This window comes from Protopterus annectens, chromosome 9.part0 (genome assembly GCF_019279795.1).
Source record: "Protopterus annectens isolate FY-2018-M chromosome 9.part0, PAN1.0, whole genome shotgun sequence".
Lineage (NCBI taxonomy): Eukaryota > Metazoa > Chordata > Ceratodontiformes > Protopteridae > Protopterus > Protopterus annectens.
In genome coordinates this window covers 624,908,346-624,927,873 of record NC_056743.1, presented here as the reverse complement: position 1 = coordinate 624,927,873, position 19,528 = coordinate 624,908,346, and the positions used below count along the sequence as shown (strand labels likewise).

General features: G+C 40.8%; 1 protein-coding gene across 2 annotated transcripts in view; it reads right to left on the bottom strand.

The window, feature by feature from the left end:
• Positions 1-282: 282 nt before the first annotated feature.
• The window catches only part of RNF5 (ring finger protein 5), a 117,154-nt gene continuing 97,908 nt past the window's right edge, over positions 283-19,528 (bottom strand). For both annotated transcript variants that reach the window (XM_044083189.1, XM_044083188.1), the window contains one exon: positions 283-1,517. In XM_044083189.1, the coding sequence (XP_043939124.1) occupies positions 1,413-1,517 (105 nt within the window). In that variant the 3' untranslated portion in view covers positions 283-1,412. The remainder of the gene's footprint in view (positions 1,518-19,528) is intronic.

The window sequence follows — 19,528 nt, the reverse complement described above, 5'->3', positions numbered from 1 at the left end:
CACACATATGCCGAGTAATTCCCATCACTGCAAGTGAGCTGGACTCACACATATGCCGAGTAATTCCCATCACTTTAAGTGAGCCACATCCATACAGACCTAATGCCACAGCTGAAGAAACTTGATGACAAATTTAAAAGCCTGATCATCACAGCAGCTCCATTTCATTCAGCAAATCCAGCATTTGACTCTTCAGTAATGCAGATGAAAGTTTTCATTTTGTACTCATAAAACACAGACCGGCGCCTATTCCTTATTTCAAACGATGCACACTTCAAAAACTTAGGCCAGTATCCATTTAATTAAAAAATGTACACCTCACACACTGCCACTCCTTTACACATAAATGAACTGTTTTCCACTGCAACCACAACATGTTCAGATGAACAATCCCAAACTCAAGCACTGTGTCTACAGACATACTGCAAGCAGATACAAGTTATAAACATATAATGTATCTAAAGCTGTTCTGTTTTCACAGAGATGAAAAAGTACAAAGTTATGTCTGAATTCACAGCTTTGCTGTCTTTAGTACAAAATCTTTCGTGCCCTAACAAAAACAATAGTGCGTGCACGCACAGACACACACACACAGGAAACAAGTAAAAAAAAGAAAATCTTGCCGTTGAATTTATAAGTTCAGTACTGGGTAATCGCCACTGACTAGCTAGAGAGATAACAAATCACTGTTTTACTCTCAAGAAAGCCCTTCACCTCAGATGTTCAGTACTCAAAAGAGATGAGGCATGTGCAGTTCTAGGAATATGCATAAAAAGATTTAAAAGACTTTACATGTAGTGACTTTTCAGCAAACCCTTAACCTGATGTTTGGAAAAAAAAATATCAAAGAGCATTTTCTCCATTCTGTAAGATGACACCACTGTACAGTATCCATTTACACAGCGCTAAGTACCATGTGCACAGAAGGAAATAAATATTTGCACACATATAGCTTGAAACACTGAAGGAGAATTTTCAAAGGGGTGTGGGTACTTTACAAGTGTACAGCAATACCCCCCCCCCCTTGAAGAACAAATGTGATCGTTAAGGTAGACTAAAATGGATGAAAAAAATGCCCAAGGCATTCCAGAGAGCATAAAGGTAAAAGGATAACATTTGTAGTGTCACCCTTGTTCTTATTACCAAAGGGAAGATGATCCTTCAGTGATTCGAGCATACAAGAATAAAAAGCACAGCCTCTCTCATTTCTGGCTTAATACTGTTCTGACATCTTCATTCGGTAAGTGTTTTTATTCTTCACTCTTGGGTAGTTAGATTGCTTTCCAAACAGCGACACCAGCTCCTTGCAAGTTACAGCCTGACGGTGTCGGAGATGTCCAAGGGAAGGATGACATTTGTCAATTGTTTTCTCGTGTCATTCACTTCCTCATTTTCCAGTCAGCTTCCCAGGCTTAATCACACACTGAGCAACCAAAAGAAGAAAAATATTGCGATGAAGAGGAAGAGTGAATCTTGCCAGCTACTGTTCCCGTTTCCCTGATGACCACCATCATAATCTGAGGGGAAAAAGAAATTAAAGCACATTAATATGCAGAAAAAAAAAGTTACAGACAGAAGCCCATTAAATACAGAAAATAAAAACACAGCCAGCTTTTCTCTGCCATATACCACATCCAAGATTCACATTCATTACAGTCCGTGACCTTTATTTTTCAGCAATCCAAAGCAATATCCATTTTCCTCAAAGAAGAAACCACTCCCTTGAATGTCCAAGACATTCTTCTACTTCAAAACATATTGGAATTTAGTGACATTGCTTCAGCAAGAAAAGTGAATTAAACTGCAACCATCTACTTCCAGATGTGACATGCCAGGAGGGGGGGTGAGAACAGATTCCTTCTGACGTAACTTCTGAATCGTTCCTTTTCAGTGGCATACAATGTATGTACACTGCGACTGGTTACAGAGGTAGCATGTAGTAGGGAAATCAGGCCACAAAACAAACAAAAACTCATTTTAAGAGTATGACCCTGACCTCAGCTCATAGAATATGAACTGCTACACAAAAGCCCTCCAACCTTAAATGAATCAGCACCTATGTTGCATCTCAACAACTTGGCCTTTGGTTATCATGTGTCTACAACAATAAGAAAACCATTACACATTGCAGAGCTCATGAGCAAGGGTATGGCATTCATGTTTAAAGGTGTCATTGTTTTGTTGTACTCTGCTCTCATAAGTCCAGTTCCTTCAGCATATACCTGACTAGCAATCAGTGTGATCACAGAGGTTCCTCTCAAAAAGAAAACAGCATAAAAACTGCCTGAAAGCATTGCCTTTACACTTTGTCTCCTTACAGGCTGCCAAGACGCAATCTATGCCTGGTTTACAAAACCCACCCATTATGGACCTGATGCACATCAGCAAAACAAACACCGTAAACATCTGATCATCATCATCATCTTCTTTCGGCTGTTCCCGTTAGGGGTCGCCACAGCGGATCACCTGTTTTCATTTCTTCCTGTCCTCTGCATCTTGCTCTGTCACACCAACCACCTGCATGTCCTTTCTCACCACATCCATAAACCTTATCTTAGGCCTTCCTCTTTTCCTGTTACCTGGTAGCTTTATCCTTAGCATCTTTTTCCCAATATACTCAGCATCCCTCCTCCGCACATGTCCAAACCAACGTAATCTTGCCTCTCTGGCTTTGTCTCCAAACCTTCCAACCTGTGCTGACCCTCTAATATACTTATTCCTAATCCTGTCCACCCTCGTCACATCCAGTGCAAACCTTAACATCTTTAACTCTGCCACATCCAGCTCAAACTCCTGCCTTTTTGACAATGTCACTGTCTCCAACCCATATAACATAGCTGGTCTCACTACCCTCTTGTAGACCTTCCCTTTCACTCTTACAGGTACTCGTCTGTCACAAATCACTCCTGACACTCTTCTCCACCCTGCCTGTACTCTCCTCTACACCTCTCTTCCACACTCACCGTTACTCTGAACGTTACTCTGAACTATTGACCCCCAAGTATTTAAACTCATCCACCTTCGCCACCTCTACTCCTTGCATCCTCACCATTCCTCTATCCTCCCTCTCATTCACACACATATATTCTGTCTTAGTCCTGCTGACCTTCATTCCTCTTCTCTCTAGAGCATATCTCCATCTCTCCAGGGTCTCCTCCACCTGTTCTCTACTCTCACTACAGATCACAATGTTACTGCAAACATCATAGTCCATGGGGACACCTGTCTGACCTCGTCTGTCAACCTGTCCATCACCATTGCAAATAAGAAAGGGCTCAGAGCCGAGCCTTGATGTAACCCCACCTCCACCTTAAATGCATCCTGATACAAGGACCTAAACCTAACCTGCAATGTAACTAGGACATGAAGGCAAAGTTGTGAGTCTCAGAGGTTGCACTTTCACAGAAACAGGCTTCCCAACCCAGTGAAGCAAACTGCTTGCCTAAGCTTAAACAGTGATAGGAGATTGCTAGGCTAACGGCTCAAGAGCCGTTACAAGCCCAGCAACCTGGAGTTCACCCAATTTTCTATCCCTAAGGGAAAGATAACAAGGGTCAATACGCAAGGTTTTGAATTTTTTTTTTTTTTTTTACAGATTGCTTCTGTCCATAAGGCACCACTGTAAGAGTGAATTTGTGATTTTCTATCCATCGGTCCAGACTGCTTGAAGACAGTCGGGAAAAGGCTCTGTTTCACATGAATAGGAAGCCTATGCCAGAGGAGGGGCAATCTCTGGGACACATCTGTTTCTCCAGTATGATTTACTCATGTCAGAAATCTTTGGACCGGATAAATTTTATGCTACATTTCCATCCAGGGCTGAGTCAGAGACTACCTTGTAAATGAATACAACGACAGGCTTTTAATCGGTCCACATATAACATGCTAGTTACACCTTGCATTTTTCTGTTGAGAAACCTCTGAGGATGCTCCAACTGTTGCAGGTCCCTGGTGAGGTACATGCCAAAGGGTGCACTGTACTTGTCTATTGGTCTGATGAGGACTGAGTATAGTCGTAGTATGACATCCATAGATCTGGATGCCATGCCCTCACTTATACGCTGGGACACATAGAAGGATTTCTTCGCCACCATGGACACATGGTGGTCAAAGTTCAGATTACTATCTATACGAGTACCCAGACCTCTCACCACTTAGTCCACTCTTTGGGGGGGGGGGGTGCTAACAACATTGCAATTTGCAAGGGCATTTGAGGTCCCAAAAGGTGTTATTCACTTCTTCGCATTTAGTTGAGGCCATGGCTATGACTCCAATCATTAGTCTGCATCAGACCTTTCTGCAGGATATCAACAGTTTGGGGTGTCAATGACTGATCACAACTTGTCATCAGCAAACTTGGTCAGCCAAAGGCCATTCACATTTGCTCTGACATCTGAGAAGTAGATCCCAAACAGGAGGGGGCCCAGCACAGAGCCCTGTGGTACTCCACTAGGGAATGGCATTTTGCTGGATGTGGATTCCCACAGTCTAACAACATGTGCCCTGTCCATGAGCCATATGGCTATTCATCTAGTGAGACAGAGATTTATACCAAATTTTGTGAGTTTGCATATAATACCAGAGGGGGGTACTGTGTCAAATGCTTTGGCCAGGTCAAAGTATGCAGTATGCTCCGTCTTAATCTCATCCATGGCTTTGGTGACCTTCTCAAAGAAATTCACCAGACTGAGCAGGCAGGACCTGCCCTTGATGAAGTTCAACTGGGTTGAGTCTAGAGTCTGGAGATTCACTATGTCGTTGTTAATCAGGGTCCATGATTATCCTTTCCATAGCCTTGCTCATGAGGCTAGGCAGACTTACGGGTCAGTAGTTTCCTGGGTCAGTTGATGGTCCCCCTCCCTTGTGCAGCGGGATGACTGTTGCTGTCCTCCACTCTACTGGGACAAAGTCTTTCTAGAGGTTGTGGTTAAAGAGAGATCCGAGTGGGTCTGCTAAGTCACGTTTCAAGCTACTCAACAGGCACGCTGGGATTTTGTCAGGACCCATCGATGCCGTGTTTCTAGCTTTAGAGAGCACAGTGATGACCTGTTCTTTTGTGAAAACAGGCAAAGGAATAGTAGGGGTCTTTTATGGGGAGTGACAGGAGGTGATGAGGAGGTAAAATGCGAGCTGAAATTTATCAACCAGCAAGTTTGCTATTTCTGATGGCTAAGTACTGTAGGGCCACCTACAGCCAACCCAAGGCACTGTTGAGTGTTTTCATTAAAATTTCAGATAGAACTAAAAAAATAGTTTGTGGTTATCCTTTGCTTGGGAGGCTACTTCAGTCTCGTATTTAGCTTTTGAAGACTGGACTGTTTGCCAAGGGTCCACCAGGGTGGCTTTTGGGTTTAGTTCGGTCAGGTACTGCTGTTTCTATGCGATTGTTTTAAGTGGTTACACATGGCATTTAATGTAATTCTACACAGGCCTCTGTGTTTTCACGATTGGGGGGGGGGGGGCTTTAAAATTACCTATGCTATCACTTAATAGAAAGTAATTTGCTTTGAAAAATTCTTTAGGGTTTGATGGAAGTACTACCATTACATTTATTTCAAAGGAGAAGAATTTATGATCCGATCTCACCAATCAGGACATTACGTTTGTGAGTACTATGTCAAAGATATTTTTGTCTCTGGTGGGAGTGCAGACCAGCTGTTCTAGAACATTTGCACTGACAAAGTCCAGGAATCTTGGAGCTTGCATGTTAGTGGTCGTAGATTTTTTCCAGTTTATGGAGGGGAAGCTAAAATCACTCATGTGTAGTGAGTTGGGCTGAATGGTAAGTGATTTTAATAACTTCATGTATGTGGAGTGATTTCTATGGTTCAAAGTTGGGGACCTGTAGCTAGTGATGGTATGGTGGGAGATTTTGCCTAGGGTCAAGCTGGACATGAAGTAGTGGACATGGAGTAGCTCAAGCGAGCCATCCTGTTTGACCGATCTAGAGGTGTAATATTTTCATTTTTTTTTTTCCTTTTCGGAGGCTGGTCTGAGTATGAGATAGTAGCCTTGTACTGCCAGGGTGCTTTCTGCGTCCCTGTAACTGCACAGACGCCTGCATTCTCAAGGGTAAGGAAAGGTTCCAGGGAGTGCAGTTTCTTGTTAAGATTCCCCGCATCGAGCAGTAGTACCTTCACCTTGGCGTTAGACAAACGAGTTACTTTGGTAAGTCTGTTTGTCACTGCCTAAAAAAAGGCACTACTGGGGGGTGGGGGGTGGGGTGGCTAATGCCCTGGCAAGTACTCAAAAGCCTAGCGGTGACAGGTGCAGAATACTTCCAGCAAGGCTGCATGGTGTGTTGATCATGTTGTTCTAGGCTGACAAATACTAGATCCCCTTGGAATGACACCAGTAGCTAAGCCAATTACTGAAGTCAATCATTTTCTGCTTGTATTGTAGTATTATTCTTGGTGAGGGTAGAATACTGCGCAATGAGAGGCTCATATCAGCCTGTGAGACATTCAGAGAAGCCCAGTATAGCTCTCTTCATATAGTCTAGGAAGGTGTGTTTCAGGTCATTCAAGTCCGAGTCATACTGGTACTTGTGGTTGAGAGACCAGAGTGCCTGCGTGATCTGGCAAATCTTGGCCCCTGACAGGCAACGGACTAACCCTCTCTCTATCCAACAGGGTGGGGGTGGGGGGGGGGGGAAGAGTCTGTGCATCTCACAATGGCATCTCCTATAACAAAGATGTTTTAATGCGTGGTGTTTCGCTTTACGGGCTTGCTTGTGGAGACACTGTGATGTGTATTTTTATGTGTTGTGGTTGGTGTTGACTTGGTTTTGTTTGCATGTGGTTTCCGAGGGCAGTGTATGGGGGGCCTCCAAGGTTTTGGTAAGTTACTTGCGAGTACTTCCGCATATGTGGGTTTGTGTGTCAAGACCTTATTTAGTGACGGGAAATTATATGCATGTGCTGTTTGTCATTTGATTTGTCAGTATGAGAGTCGTGTCACAATTTTCATAATAGAACTACATTTCTCACATGCTATGTTTGTTTCGGAATTAAATGATTGGCAGTATACATGAGACAATTGCTTTATTGCCTCAGGATGTCCTTGTCCTCCAGGCTGGCCAAAGAGAAAGTGCCTATCCATGGCTTTAGCTTTTTACTATGGGTTTAAACAGGGAGAAGAGTGAGGCGATTTAACTGGACTGGGATGATAGCACATGGATGAAGAATGGGTGCTGTACTCAGTGTGAACTGCAACTGTCCAACAAGGAGATGCATGCCACTCAGATGCTCCTAGTGCAGTAGGAGAACTGGGGAAGGTTGCAGTGATAGTCATTCTAAGGGAAATTTAAAATGATAGCATTTGCATCTATACGGGGCATTGCTAACCACTGCTGCATGAAAAGCAGTGTAGTGCAAACACTCGGCTTATATAAAATTGGAAAAACAAGTTTTACAACAGCAAGGCCTACAGACCAATCAGGAAAACACACAATATAAGCTTTCAGCCAGCAGTTCCCAACTCAAGACAGGTTTGCTACCGCATACTTCTGTCACAAGAGTGCAGTCAAAAATCCCTCTCAATTTAAAAATGTATTTATTCAAGCAAAACTTTGATCAGTGGATGGGGAAATCCCACATTTACCCCAGTCTGGCACCTAAGTCTCTATTGCAGAGAGGAAGTGCAACCATTCATGGCAAAGTTTATACACCACCCAAACAACTAAGTGACCAATACTTTTCTAATATTTCTGGGAGAATGGCTAGGCTTAAAAGATCCTTTAGGGCCATTAGCCTAGTATTTTCACACGACCCTATGAAAAGACAAATGGCTAAATGACAGGCCACCTGAAAAGCTACAGACATGGATTAAATGAAGGGTCCTTATCACAGCACAGACTTTGAGAGGGCTTCCAGCACTTCGGTACCAATTCCACAAAAAATGGACTGGAATCTATCTAAACAGTTTAACCTTTTCGGGTCCTGGGTGCACAACTAGCTTGCAGTCACTGCCAATAAAACTAATGTCAAGGTATCAGGAACACAGTAAAAAATGAAGCATGCCACTAGCATGCAAATTTTATTTATTGGCATTTGATTACTGGGAAAGTCCAACTGGGTAGGAGCTAATTTTCAGCAGAGGTCTGGGTAGAAAAGCTCCCAAGTATTACAAAACACAATCTTCAAAAGTAATAGAAAAAACATCTGCAGCTTAAATAATCATACCAAATTAGACGCAACATGAAAACACTGGTTAAGAAAACATACAAGTTATATGACAAAAGATTTAATATTTACAGAAATTTTAGCCACTTTAGAGAAATTAAAGGTAAGTTAGTATAATACAAACAAGAATTGCAATAGGAAGTGAGAAAAGCAGGCTTACAGTATATTTAGACAGAAAGAAAGGGGACAAACTGACAATTTACTATTAAAGAAAAACATTTATTTTTTTGTTTCCGTTATCATTAACTGCAGTTTGTGTTAATTCCAGTTATTCATGCATCCAGATAGAAATTACATGAACTCTCACAGTGCCAATAAGTATGGAGCCCTTTAGGGGTGGAGGAATATACTTTATTGTCATATCAATCCTCTTTCAGCCTCAAAGCTCCCTTCTCAGCCTACTACAGGAAACTGCAGCCTCTGGGCCACTGATGGCCCAATGAGCCTATTCTTCAGTCAAACTTTCTGTGGTTATACTGTAAGTCAATCCAATCTGCTAAGCGGCAAAGCATGGCATCAACATGTGAGGGGGGGGGGGGCCTTAATGGAAAGTCACCTGAATATGAGCTAGAGAAAAATGCAGATGTGTGGGTAAACTTACTGCATAGGATACAACATCTGGCCAGCTTCCAAAGCTTCAGGGCACTTCCATACTCCCAAGCGGTCAGCTTGAGCGGAGTTCACTAAAAGCAAAGTTTGGGTGCCAAATCTTTCAAAGCTTTTCTGCTAGAACAGAGAAGGAGGCTAAGCCATGAAAGGACAATGCTAGGAACAAAAATAAATAGATGGCCACAACCTGACAAACAAAAACAAGGGGAATGGAGGGAGGGAGTGGCCATTGCAGCAGTAATCATTTGAACATCTACTGCTACGTTAAGTTTACTTACACAACTGTACTATGTACATAGCAGTAACTGCCGCAGCAGCCTTACCTATATGGGTAGATTACCCTAGTTTGCTGCATTTGGGAGGTGGAAGATGAATCCAACATTCCCTAGAGAATGGTCCTAGCCAAGCCTGTTTTGGACTTAAAGAAGGAATCAAGCTTACAGTGCTTTGTAAAAGTATGCACAGAAAACCAAGTAGTAGTTTCCAGAATACTTCTAGAATCCAACGCTTTTCGAGAAAGCCATAGACGAAGCCAAGGCCCTGATAAAGTAGACCTTGACTCTGCATGGAATACTTTTGTTATGGTGTGTATAAAAAACAGTAATGGCCTTAGACAACCATTTAGAAATAGTCCATTGACACAAGTTGCCCCTACTAACCTTCACAAGAACTGAGCAATTGAGTCCCCGTTATCCAGAACTCAAGCAACAAGCAAGTTTGACTGGCTCATATACCGACATACAAGCCAATCAAAAAATCACAAAGCAGCTCTCAAGCAACTGGAAACTACACTTAACTGGCATCTACCAATCCCCACAGGTGCCAGTTAAGTGAGAGTTTAATGTACCAGAGTTTAATGTACCAGAGTTGCCTGTGGACATCCAAGGTATGGAGTATCCTTTCTCCCTCATTTTTAGGTTCAGTAAAGAAAAACAGGGAGATGGATATTTGGATACCACTTAAGGCATAAAAGGATTAGTTCACAAAGAATCCGTCCCTTTGAAAATGAGATAGGACTGACTCACCATAACAGCTTGTAACTCATACTCTTCGTGCAGAAGTCACAGCATTCAGTAAAACTGTATTCCATGTTAAGAACTTCAAGTCAGTCAGGTTAGCTGGTTCAAATTGAGCAAGTGTTACCTTCTCTAACACATAATTAAGATCCCAAGGACAGGACACTGGTTTACTTGGAGGCCTCTTGTGCAAAACATTTTACAAAAACATTCTGACACGATACAGCAATGAAAGAGGAAGATCTATGGGTAGACATGCTGAAATGGCTGATAAATGAATCTTTATAGAGAAATAAGAAAGGCCACAGGATAGTAATTCACACAAATATTGTAAAATCAGAGCACAACTAGCCCTGAATGGGTGCTGGTTATGTTGTTGGCACCAACTAGAAAACTTTTTCCATTTGCTAATCTATGATATTCTAGTACCAGGCTTTCTTGCCTCCATTAGCAGGTGCTATGGATCCTTAGTAAAATGAGTGCTTAAAACGAATTGAGACCCAATCATCCAGGTAGCCAATTGAAATAGATTGATACTGGGCTGTATCAAACAGCCCTGTTCTTGTGCGAGTAGATCCAGTCTGTGTGGAAGCTTGTGGTAATTGGCCCTGGCCATTTAAAAAAAAAAAAAAAAAAAAAAAGGAGAACCATGTTTGCTTGTACAAGAAGGCAGTCACCACAATGATCTTGAGGGATTCCTTCAAAATCTACAGAACTCTGGAATCTAGTGGAAAGGATGAAAGAAGCATACAGAAACATTCCTGTTCAAGGAAAAAATAAATGGTCTTCTACGCTTTCTTGCATGGACTCTTGGAACAGAATCTTGCCAGCTGATTGCTCAGAGAGGTGGGAAACGGATCTACTTGAGAACTCCTTACAGATGATCAAAATTTTGGAAAACTATCATCTAGTTTACATTAATGAAGGCACACCTTGGTCCTGCTCAGCTTGTCTGACATACAACTTTGCTCTGACAGAATGTAGGATGCCTGCAGAGTGACATTGTGCAGCTATATCCCAAGCTAACATGGCTAGTCTGCAAAGGGGTATGACTTGGTTCCAACTGCTTGTTGCCATACCTCATGACTGTGGTATTGTCTGCAACATGAAGAGGTCCCAAGGATCGAAGATTATTCAGAGAGTTGAGTGCCTTGATCATGGCAAACATCTCTGATATTTATGTGCTTGCATCTATCCTTAGTGTCCCACACATCCTGCATTTTATCCCTGCTGAAACTACTCCTCAAGCAAAGTCCGAGACATCTGTAAATGATGGACTGCTTTGAAACAGGGAGGGAGACCTGTTCCACACACCCTGCATTTTATTCCTGCTGAAATTGCTCCTCAAGCAAAGTCAGAGGCATCTGTAAATGACTGACTGCTTTGAAACAGGGAGGGAGAAGGGGAGACCTGGATTTAAGGATATTTGTGGTCTCCACCAAAATTATTTCTCTTCTGACAAATACCAGCACTGGGATTTGAAAAGGGAAAGCGTGTTGATACTGGGACCAAAGAGACTTCAGATACAACTTCTCATGTGGAGTCTTGCCAGGAGTATCATGAGAATCATTGAAGGCATGAGACCCAAAACACTGAGGTATTCCCTTGTAGTGACTGAAATTTAAGTGGAAAACCTTATAAATAGATCTAGATATAGATCTATTTTCCTGTGGAAGAAAAGTTGTTTGAACTGCAGTGACTAGTTGACATCCCCGGAACACAATTATGTGTGGAGTCAAGAAAGACTGGAGTGTTCTCTTGGAATCCCAGCATGTGTAAGAAATCTCTTACTTGAGAGAGATTCCCGAAACATGTGAAAAAGACTGAAAAGATCAGCAAGTTGCCCAACTATGGTAAAATGTGGATACCCTACAGCTTGCAATGAACTATAACTGGAGTTAGACACTTTGTGAACACTCTTCTACTTTACCCTTTGGACTATCCACTGCAGCAAAACTAAAGTTTTTGTGAGATTGGATCACATTATGAATACTTTTGAAGTCTGGATGAATAGGGATGTGATGACAAGCATATTTTAAATCTAGTGTTACCAGTAAACTTGAGAGGAGGAAGAAGAGGTGACAGGTTGTGAAGTGACATTTTCAATTTGGGCACTATCACTAAAAGGTTAGGAAAACTGGTCTTTAAGCATTTTTCTTTCTTTGGCACTAAAAATATCCTTGAATAAAAGCAAACAAACAAACAAACAAAAAAAAAAAACTCCATCTGGGAAGGAGGAACTGGTTGCATCTTTTTTAGGACATCATGTGATTAACTGGTGGAAACAAAAAAGTTTGACTGGAGGATGAAGAATGAACTCCCTGGAAAGGAGAAATTTCCTCCCTCTGCCATTTGTAACCTTGATAAAGGATCTTCAAAACTCATTTGTCTGAAACTGTTGCCAAAGTAAAAAAATAGAGATTCAGACTTTCCAGAAGGAAAAAAAAACAACACCAGGGTTGGAGGGGGCTTACAAGGCCTCTTGAACAGTTATTCAGACTTGCTGGCCTGTCCTTGGATTTGGATGTTGAGACTTCTTTTTGGATTCCCTTTGCCATTTTGTATTAAATGTCTGTTTACCTGTATTCTGTCGAGACTGTTTGCTTTTTACAGAAAACTGGATGAAGAGTTAGAGAAGCCTGTAGAAAATTTGGAAAAGGAAGGCTGAAAATCTTGAGACTTCCTGGATCAGCTTATCTCCTTCATCACACTTCTTGATCACCTCTGCAGCACAGGGGCCAAAAACTAAATCTTAATCCAAAGAGGGATTTAACATCTCATTTTTATCACCAACAGGAAGTTTTAGAGAATGCAGCCATACAAACCTCCTCAAAACACAGTGGCCACAGCCCTAGGAGTAGTACCAAACAGAGTCATACAGACACCATAAACGGAGAGTAGTGACCTGTGCAGTATGAGAAACCAAGTTATTTAAAGCAGTATTTTCCTTACAGGAAGAAATTGCTGACTAAACATTGCTCATACTTTCAGAATTAGTCAAAACAAACTTCTAACACAGCCTGAGAATTCAAATTCTGAAAATCAAAGTTGCAAATGTATGCACATTTTCCCATACTTACCAATAATTTCCCCATCCATCAGAAAGAGTAGGATTGGAAGTGTTTAGCAGCAGTGGGATTAACTAAAGCTATAACGGTTTGGTCATGTTTGGGAATAGTGTATAAAAACATAAAAGACTGAGGAATTTTATACATCCTAACTGCCTTTTGAGGGTCAGACAGCTGACTATCAGGAAAATTGTAGACAGTCACACACGCATCTTCTATAGCAGACAGAACAAGAGGAATATGTGTAGGTTCTGGAAATTCCTTCCAACAACCCATAGTATATTCAGAGGGAATGAGAAACCTGTTTTTTTCCAACTGAAAATGCAGGTACATTCTAGCAATAGTGTCAGAGAAAGAAACCCTGACGGGGTGAATCCGAAAGTGAGATTTCCTCCAAATCAGAAATCTGAAGAAAAAATTCTGCATCCCACCTTTCAATTTCTTGTTCAGATTAAGACTATTGAATCTCTTCAGGAAAAGAGATATTCCTCTTTCTTTTATCAGAAACTACTTTAAAGATGGATCAATAGTGTGAATTAAACCGCTGAGTCAGACCAAGTAAACTACTCCTGTAACGAAATTTGAGGAGGAATAGACGCATACTATTTTGGTTTCTTTTTGACAGGAAAAATTGAATGTTTTTCCCCAGAGGAAAATTAATTGCCCATCAAAGGAACAGCACCAAGCCAACCATCAATGCTTGAAAGCCTTAGTGGAACGTAGTCTTTGGCAGCAGTAAAACTCTGAAGGATGTACGCTCAAACTTGCCTTTTAGTCAGCTCAGCTCAAGCTGACAATTTGGGTGTGTGGAAGGTGCTTTGGAAGCTGATTGGCTGCAATACCCGTTGCAGAAGATATCCTATATCGATAAGACTACTGCAGCAGTGATCAATATGATGAACATATGTGGGCTCAGGAACCTAACCTATCAACATTCAGTGTGAGCACTAGTAGCTTCTGGTATTTATTGTCACTCAACTGTAAATACACTTGTTTTGGTTATTCTGGATGTGTCTATTCTTGCTTGATTGCCCATGTCCAGCAGCTCTGCTTTCTTTTCACATTTGTGTCTGTGTTTGTTAGCCATTCATGCTCAGTTGCTTATATTTCAGGTTTTCGATTTTTTTTTTATTATGGAAGAGATGAATGTATTTTTTGGCATTATGTGTGTGTACATATGCATGTACATACTGGTTTACTAATGAGCATTATGCACATATATGGTGACATGTTTGTTCTGATTTGTGATTTTTATTTCTTGAATTGGTTAAGTTGCGCTTATGAAACATGCAAGACTGCCATACACGCATATTTGATTCTAGGTTAGTTCCTGTTCATATGCTAACACAAATAGCTTGTTCATGTACATAGACTATTCACTGGTTACTCAACATTTTTATAGAACCAATGAAGATAGTTTAACATCTGAATTCACACTGGTCCATGCCTTTATAGTAGAACCAATGATTTGGAAGTGTTGTGTATGCTTTTTATTGACTATTCAATTTTTACAATGACCAATGAAGGATCAGCCTTTTCAGCATGTAAATGTTATGACTGGATGCTTTAAAAAACTACAACTTATTTACATATCATATGGGATTGTATACTAGAAACAATGACTTGGAAGTGCCTGTATGCTTTTTATTGGCCCTTTGATTCTATAGTGACCAATGAAGATGGAATAGCCTTTTTAGCATGTAAATGTCATGACTGGAAGTAGTTTTTTGATCAACCAATAGAGTTCATAGGTGCGTACTAGGCTAATGGCCCTTGAGCCTTTACAAGGCTAGCCCATAGAAGTGCCCTGGCATCATGCCGTCCGACGTTAGTTCCCAGTGCCTCTATCAACGAGAGCAACTGGAGTGATCCCCGGGGTGAACTTTCTATTTCTCAATCAATCAAGAGTTCTCTTGAAGGAGGGCCAGTGAAGTCCTCTGGTTGACATATATGGAAGTTTATTCCACAGCATGGGCAGTCTCTGGGTTATGAACCTGTCCCTCCAGCATGTTCTGTTGATTGTGATAATGAGGCTGAGGTCTCTGGAACGTGTAGTGTGGAGAGATTGGGATTTCTTTAGATGTAGCATTGCTAACAGAGCTGGGTTAGACACAGCTTTTTAAGTCAAGCAGAGACTGCCTCTTAGTAGACGATATGAGACAGAAAATAGCTGGAGTTTTTTTTCAGTCTGTCCATGTAGGACATGTGTTCAAGGCCTAGGATCCTCTTTGTGAGGTACTTTTGTGGCCTTTTCAGCTGTTGCATGTGTCTAGTGAGGTACATGCCAAATGGGGCATTGTACTCGATGACTGGCCTAATGACTGGCCTAATGAGGGAGAGTAGAGGGAGACAATGCCCTCTTTCTTCCTGGATGCAAAACCCTTAGTAATGAGATGTGCCACATAGGATTTTCTGATCACAGTGGCAATGTGGTGTCAAAAGAGAGGTTGCTGTCAACCTGTGTTCCCAGATCTCTTATAAAGCCTTCTATGTTCAGTGGACTACCATTGATGTGGTAATTCAAGGGAACCTGTTTTTTCCCAAGGGGGATGACGACACATTTTCTGGCATTGAGCTTAAGGCCATGGTTCTGACACCAGTCATTGGTCTCAGTGAGGCCTTTCTGTAGGGATGTCAATATCATTGGGGAATTAATAATAGCTCCCAATTTGCAATCATATGTGAACTTTGTCAGGCAGAGTCCCTTAGTGTTGGCCTGGACTTCAGAAAAATAGATACCAAACAGGAGAGGACCCAGGACCGAACCTGTGGGACTCCACTCGTGACTGGTCATCAGTCTGACTTGGAATCAGCTACTTTCACACTGTGGGTTCCATCTGTGAGGCAGTTTATAACCCACCTAGTAATATAGGGGTTGATGCCTAGCTTAGTGAGTTTTTCTATGATTCCTGAGTGGGGAATGGTATCAAAGGCCTTGGCCAGATCAAAGGCTGTATGAACCACCTTGCCTTCATCCATAGCTCTGGTGAATGACTCGAATAAATCGACCAAGTTGAGCAGGCATGATCTACCCTTCACAAAACCAAACTGTGTAGGATCCAAAGTTTGGAGATTCCCTACATCCTTGCTTATTAGGTCCATGATGATGCATTCCATAGCTTTGCATATCAGACTCGTCAGGCTAATGGGGCAATAGTTCCCATGGTCTGTAGTCACTCCTCTTTTGTGCAGTGTGCCACTCGGTAGGGACAAAGCCTGAGGTAGGGCTGTGATTGAGCAGGATACACAGGTGAAGTGCCAGTTCACTCTGTAGTTCATGTAGAACACAGCCAGGGATATTGTCAGGTCCCATAGAAGCTGTATTCTTGGACTTGGACAGTACTCTTTTAACCTGTGCAGAAGTAATACCTGGTGCCTGACAATCTACTGGTATTGTGATTGGTCCTTTGGGGAGGGGAGAGGGGTAAAGTTGGCACTTAATCTGTCAGCCAGTATATATTGGCAATATCTGTTGGCTCGCTATAGGAGATACCATTGTGCAGTAGCTCAGAGCAAATCTGGGTATTGCAACACTGGTATTGAACACTCAGTTTTTAGTTTTGGAATTATTGAATGTAAGAGGCAGAGGAGATGATATGAAGACAAACAGAATGCTTAGAAATTAAATGGATGTTAATTTTACAATGTGACAAAGGGAAAGGATTAAATGAGCATGGACCTTTAAAACCCTTGCTAAGGTCACGTGAGCTGATCAGGTGGATTTTGAACTTTCCTGACTGTATTTAAGCACTGCTTGGTAGTTTGTTTTTAAATCTGATGAAGCACCTTGGGTGTGAAAAGCTCTCATCTGTTATATGTTTTTATTTTTTAGATTAAACAAGTGTTTTATACAAAGAAAGAAACCTGCCTGGAAAAGACTTAGAAATGGGCAGCCAGTAAAGGGGTATGTGAATGTGAGTTGAGACGAAGTTGTTAACTTTAAAGGGTTACAATGTGAAAGGCATTACAGCTTTTACTTTTAAAACAAAAAAGATCCTTATTGAATTATCAACTTATGACATAGACAATCTTACATTTATATAAACGAAAACAAACCATACTGACAATTTCAATTGCAAACATATATCACATGCAATTTCTATACAGTCATTGCCAAATCAAACATTACATAGCTCATTCAATTCCTGCCTTCCCTTAAACCTCACTCATCCTCCATCATTGTGCTTATATTCTTCCCACAATTCCCATTTTCCATGTAATTTGCTCCTACCTTTTTCTGCAGATACTACTTTAAGTTCTTTTACTTGTGTTAGTATACCCACTACTTCTAATACAGTTCGTTAGTATACCCACTACTTCTAATACAGTTCATGCAGACTTTTTCAATTTTCTAGTAATTGCTTTTTTTTTTTTTTGTCAGCCACCAGAATTAAACTCAGCAAGGCTTTACTATGACTAGGCAATTCAGATCCTGTATCACAGTTCAAAAAAAATATTTTCTTACTTACACCAATTTGCTCAATCAGCATTTCTGACAGAGCAGTCTGCAGGGGATTTGTAAAGGCTGCCAATTCATTACACTCCCAAAAAATATGTTTCCAATTACCTATTTGGGCGCACAGCCATTCTATGAAGTAATGTTTTGAAAATTTGTTCTTTAGTACACAGGTTTATAAATTACTGTGACAAAAGTTTCTGTACAATGTGGAAGGACTGTGCGTTTACAGATACTTATGTGCAAAAAAGGGGATGAATTCAAAGTATGGAACGAAAATGAGGAGCTGCAGGATTCACTACAGGTTTAAGAAGGGAAACTGGTACATTTAACAAGTACTGAAGAAAGAAAACACAAGTTCTGGGGACAACCAAAAATGTGTACGTGATGCCCAAAATGCTGAAAGTATGAGGATTCTGTTACATACTGAAAATGAGATGAAATTATTAAAGGTAGGGGGCTGAAGAGACCAACACACAAAGTGGCTAAACTAGATCAAATCCGATGGGGCAAGGGAAATATTGTGGTATGAGCATAACACAAGGCCTTTCTATAATTAACGTAGCCAGGCAGGTGAATAGTAATCAAAGAAAAAATACATACATAAAAATTACTTAAAAAGGTGGAAGTCAACATAAGTAAACAAGAAAAACTGGAATGCAAGAGTGTTACAAAAATAACATGAGATTAATATGAAATTTGTGAGAAGAAAATAGATCTACATAAGAAAAGTGGAGGAAAAAAATGACAAGACCTGTTTTCCGTGACAGAAAAAAAGAGAGGTTACACTGTTTTTTGGGGGGGGGGTGAAATACAAGAGGAGAAGATGCATAGTTTAAAGCATAGCAGTGTTGTGGTATGTTTTAGAAGACAAAAAATAAAATAATACGCATGCAAAAAGGAAAGAGAAAGATAAAAGGTATGTAGATCATTTGGGTGGAAGGACAGATACAGTTTTTAGAAAAAGAGGAAATAAAAAGGTGGAATATATACTGAAGTAAATGAAGGAAATGTTGCGAGACTATAAGGTCTGGGTGTTGTTTTCAATATAGAAAAGAGAGAAGAAAAAGGTTCTTCTTACAGGTAAGACAATAAATAGTTATATGGGGGTATATGATATAAAAATCTTCTTCCCATATAAAAAAAAGACAACTGATGAAGTGAAACTCTGGAGACCTATTACATTAGGGAAAATATTTATGAAAAATTTACAGAAAATTTTAGTTTAGGGAAAGCTGACGTATGAATTACAGGTGACTGGTGTCCCAATTAAAAGAGTAGCAGGAGATCCAATCAGAATAGGGCAGCAGCTGCCTCATGTGCATTCCTCTGACTACAGAAGACCTGGAATAGGCTAACATCGCAAGGAATATGGAATTTCTTAGTGTGCCTCCAACATTGCACAAGTTCTAAAAAAATATATATATTTTTGCCTGCTTTAACTAGGCTGTAACTTATGAATGTGTAAGACCACAATAAAGAAAGTAGATACAATTCTGCTCACTGCAGTATGGATTTTATGGAATTCTAGATGTGAAGAGTTTACAAGGACTAAAATGCGACTGACAAAAAAGGTGGAGAGATCGAGAGCATGCATTGCATATAAAATAAAAATGGAAACAAATATAAAAGATGCATAAATCTGCAGCATATATAATGAATAAGACACCATAAATACTGCATGAAGAATTATGTTATAAAAGCTACCCTAAATTTTTAAGTGCCATGGGATCTCTGGCATTCATCTGAGCTACCACGAACTTGGGCAGATGAAACTTCGTTTTAACATTTCAGCTGAAAGATGGTAAACTCATAAGTGCAATGCCAGAGTGCTTCCCTCATCTCGACCACGTTTGTGTAGTCGTTGATTCTCAAATTTTTAGAAGCTTGTTCTAAAATGGAAACTTTTTATACTCTGGAAACAGTTTTGATGCCTGTATAGCTCATTATTTTCATTCCCAGTTCTTCTATCATAAAAAGATGTACAATTCGCTTCCTAAAACATCTAGTGGTAATGTTGTTGTTTGTCTTTCGGCTTTTTCCCGGTAAGGGGTCGCCACAGCGGAACTCCGGTCCGCTAATGATTGGCAGTAGATTTTTTTACGAAACGCCGAGGTGCCAGCTCGACAACCAACCTTCAACGAAGGCACGCCCATTTACGCACGCATGTCTTTTGAACGCTACCCAACCACAGGG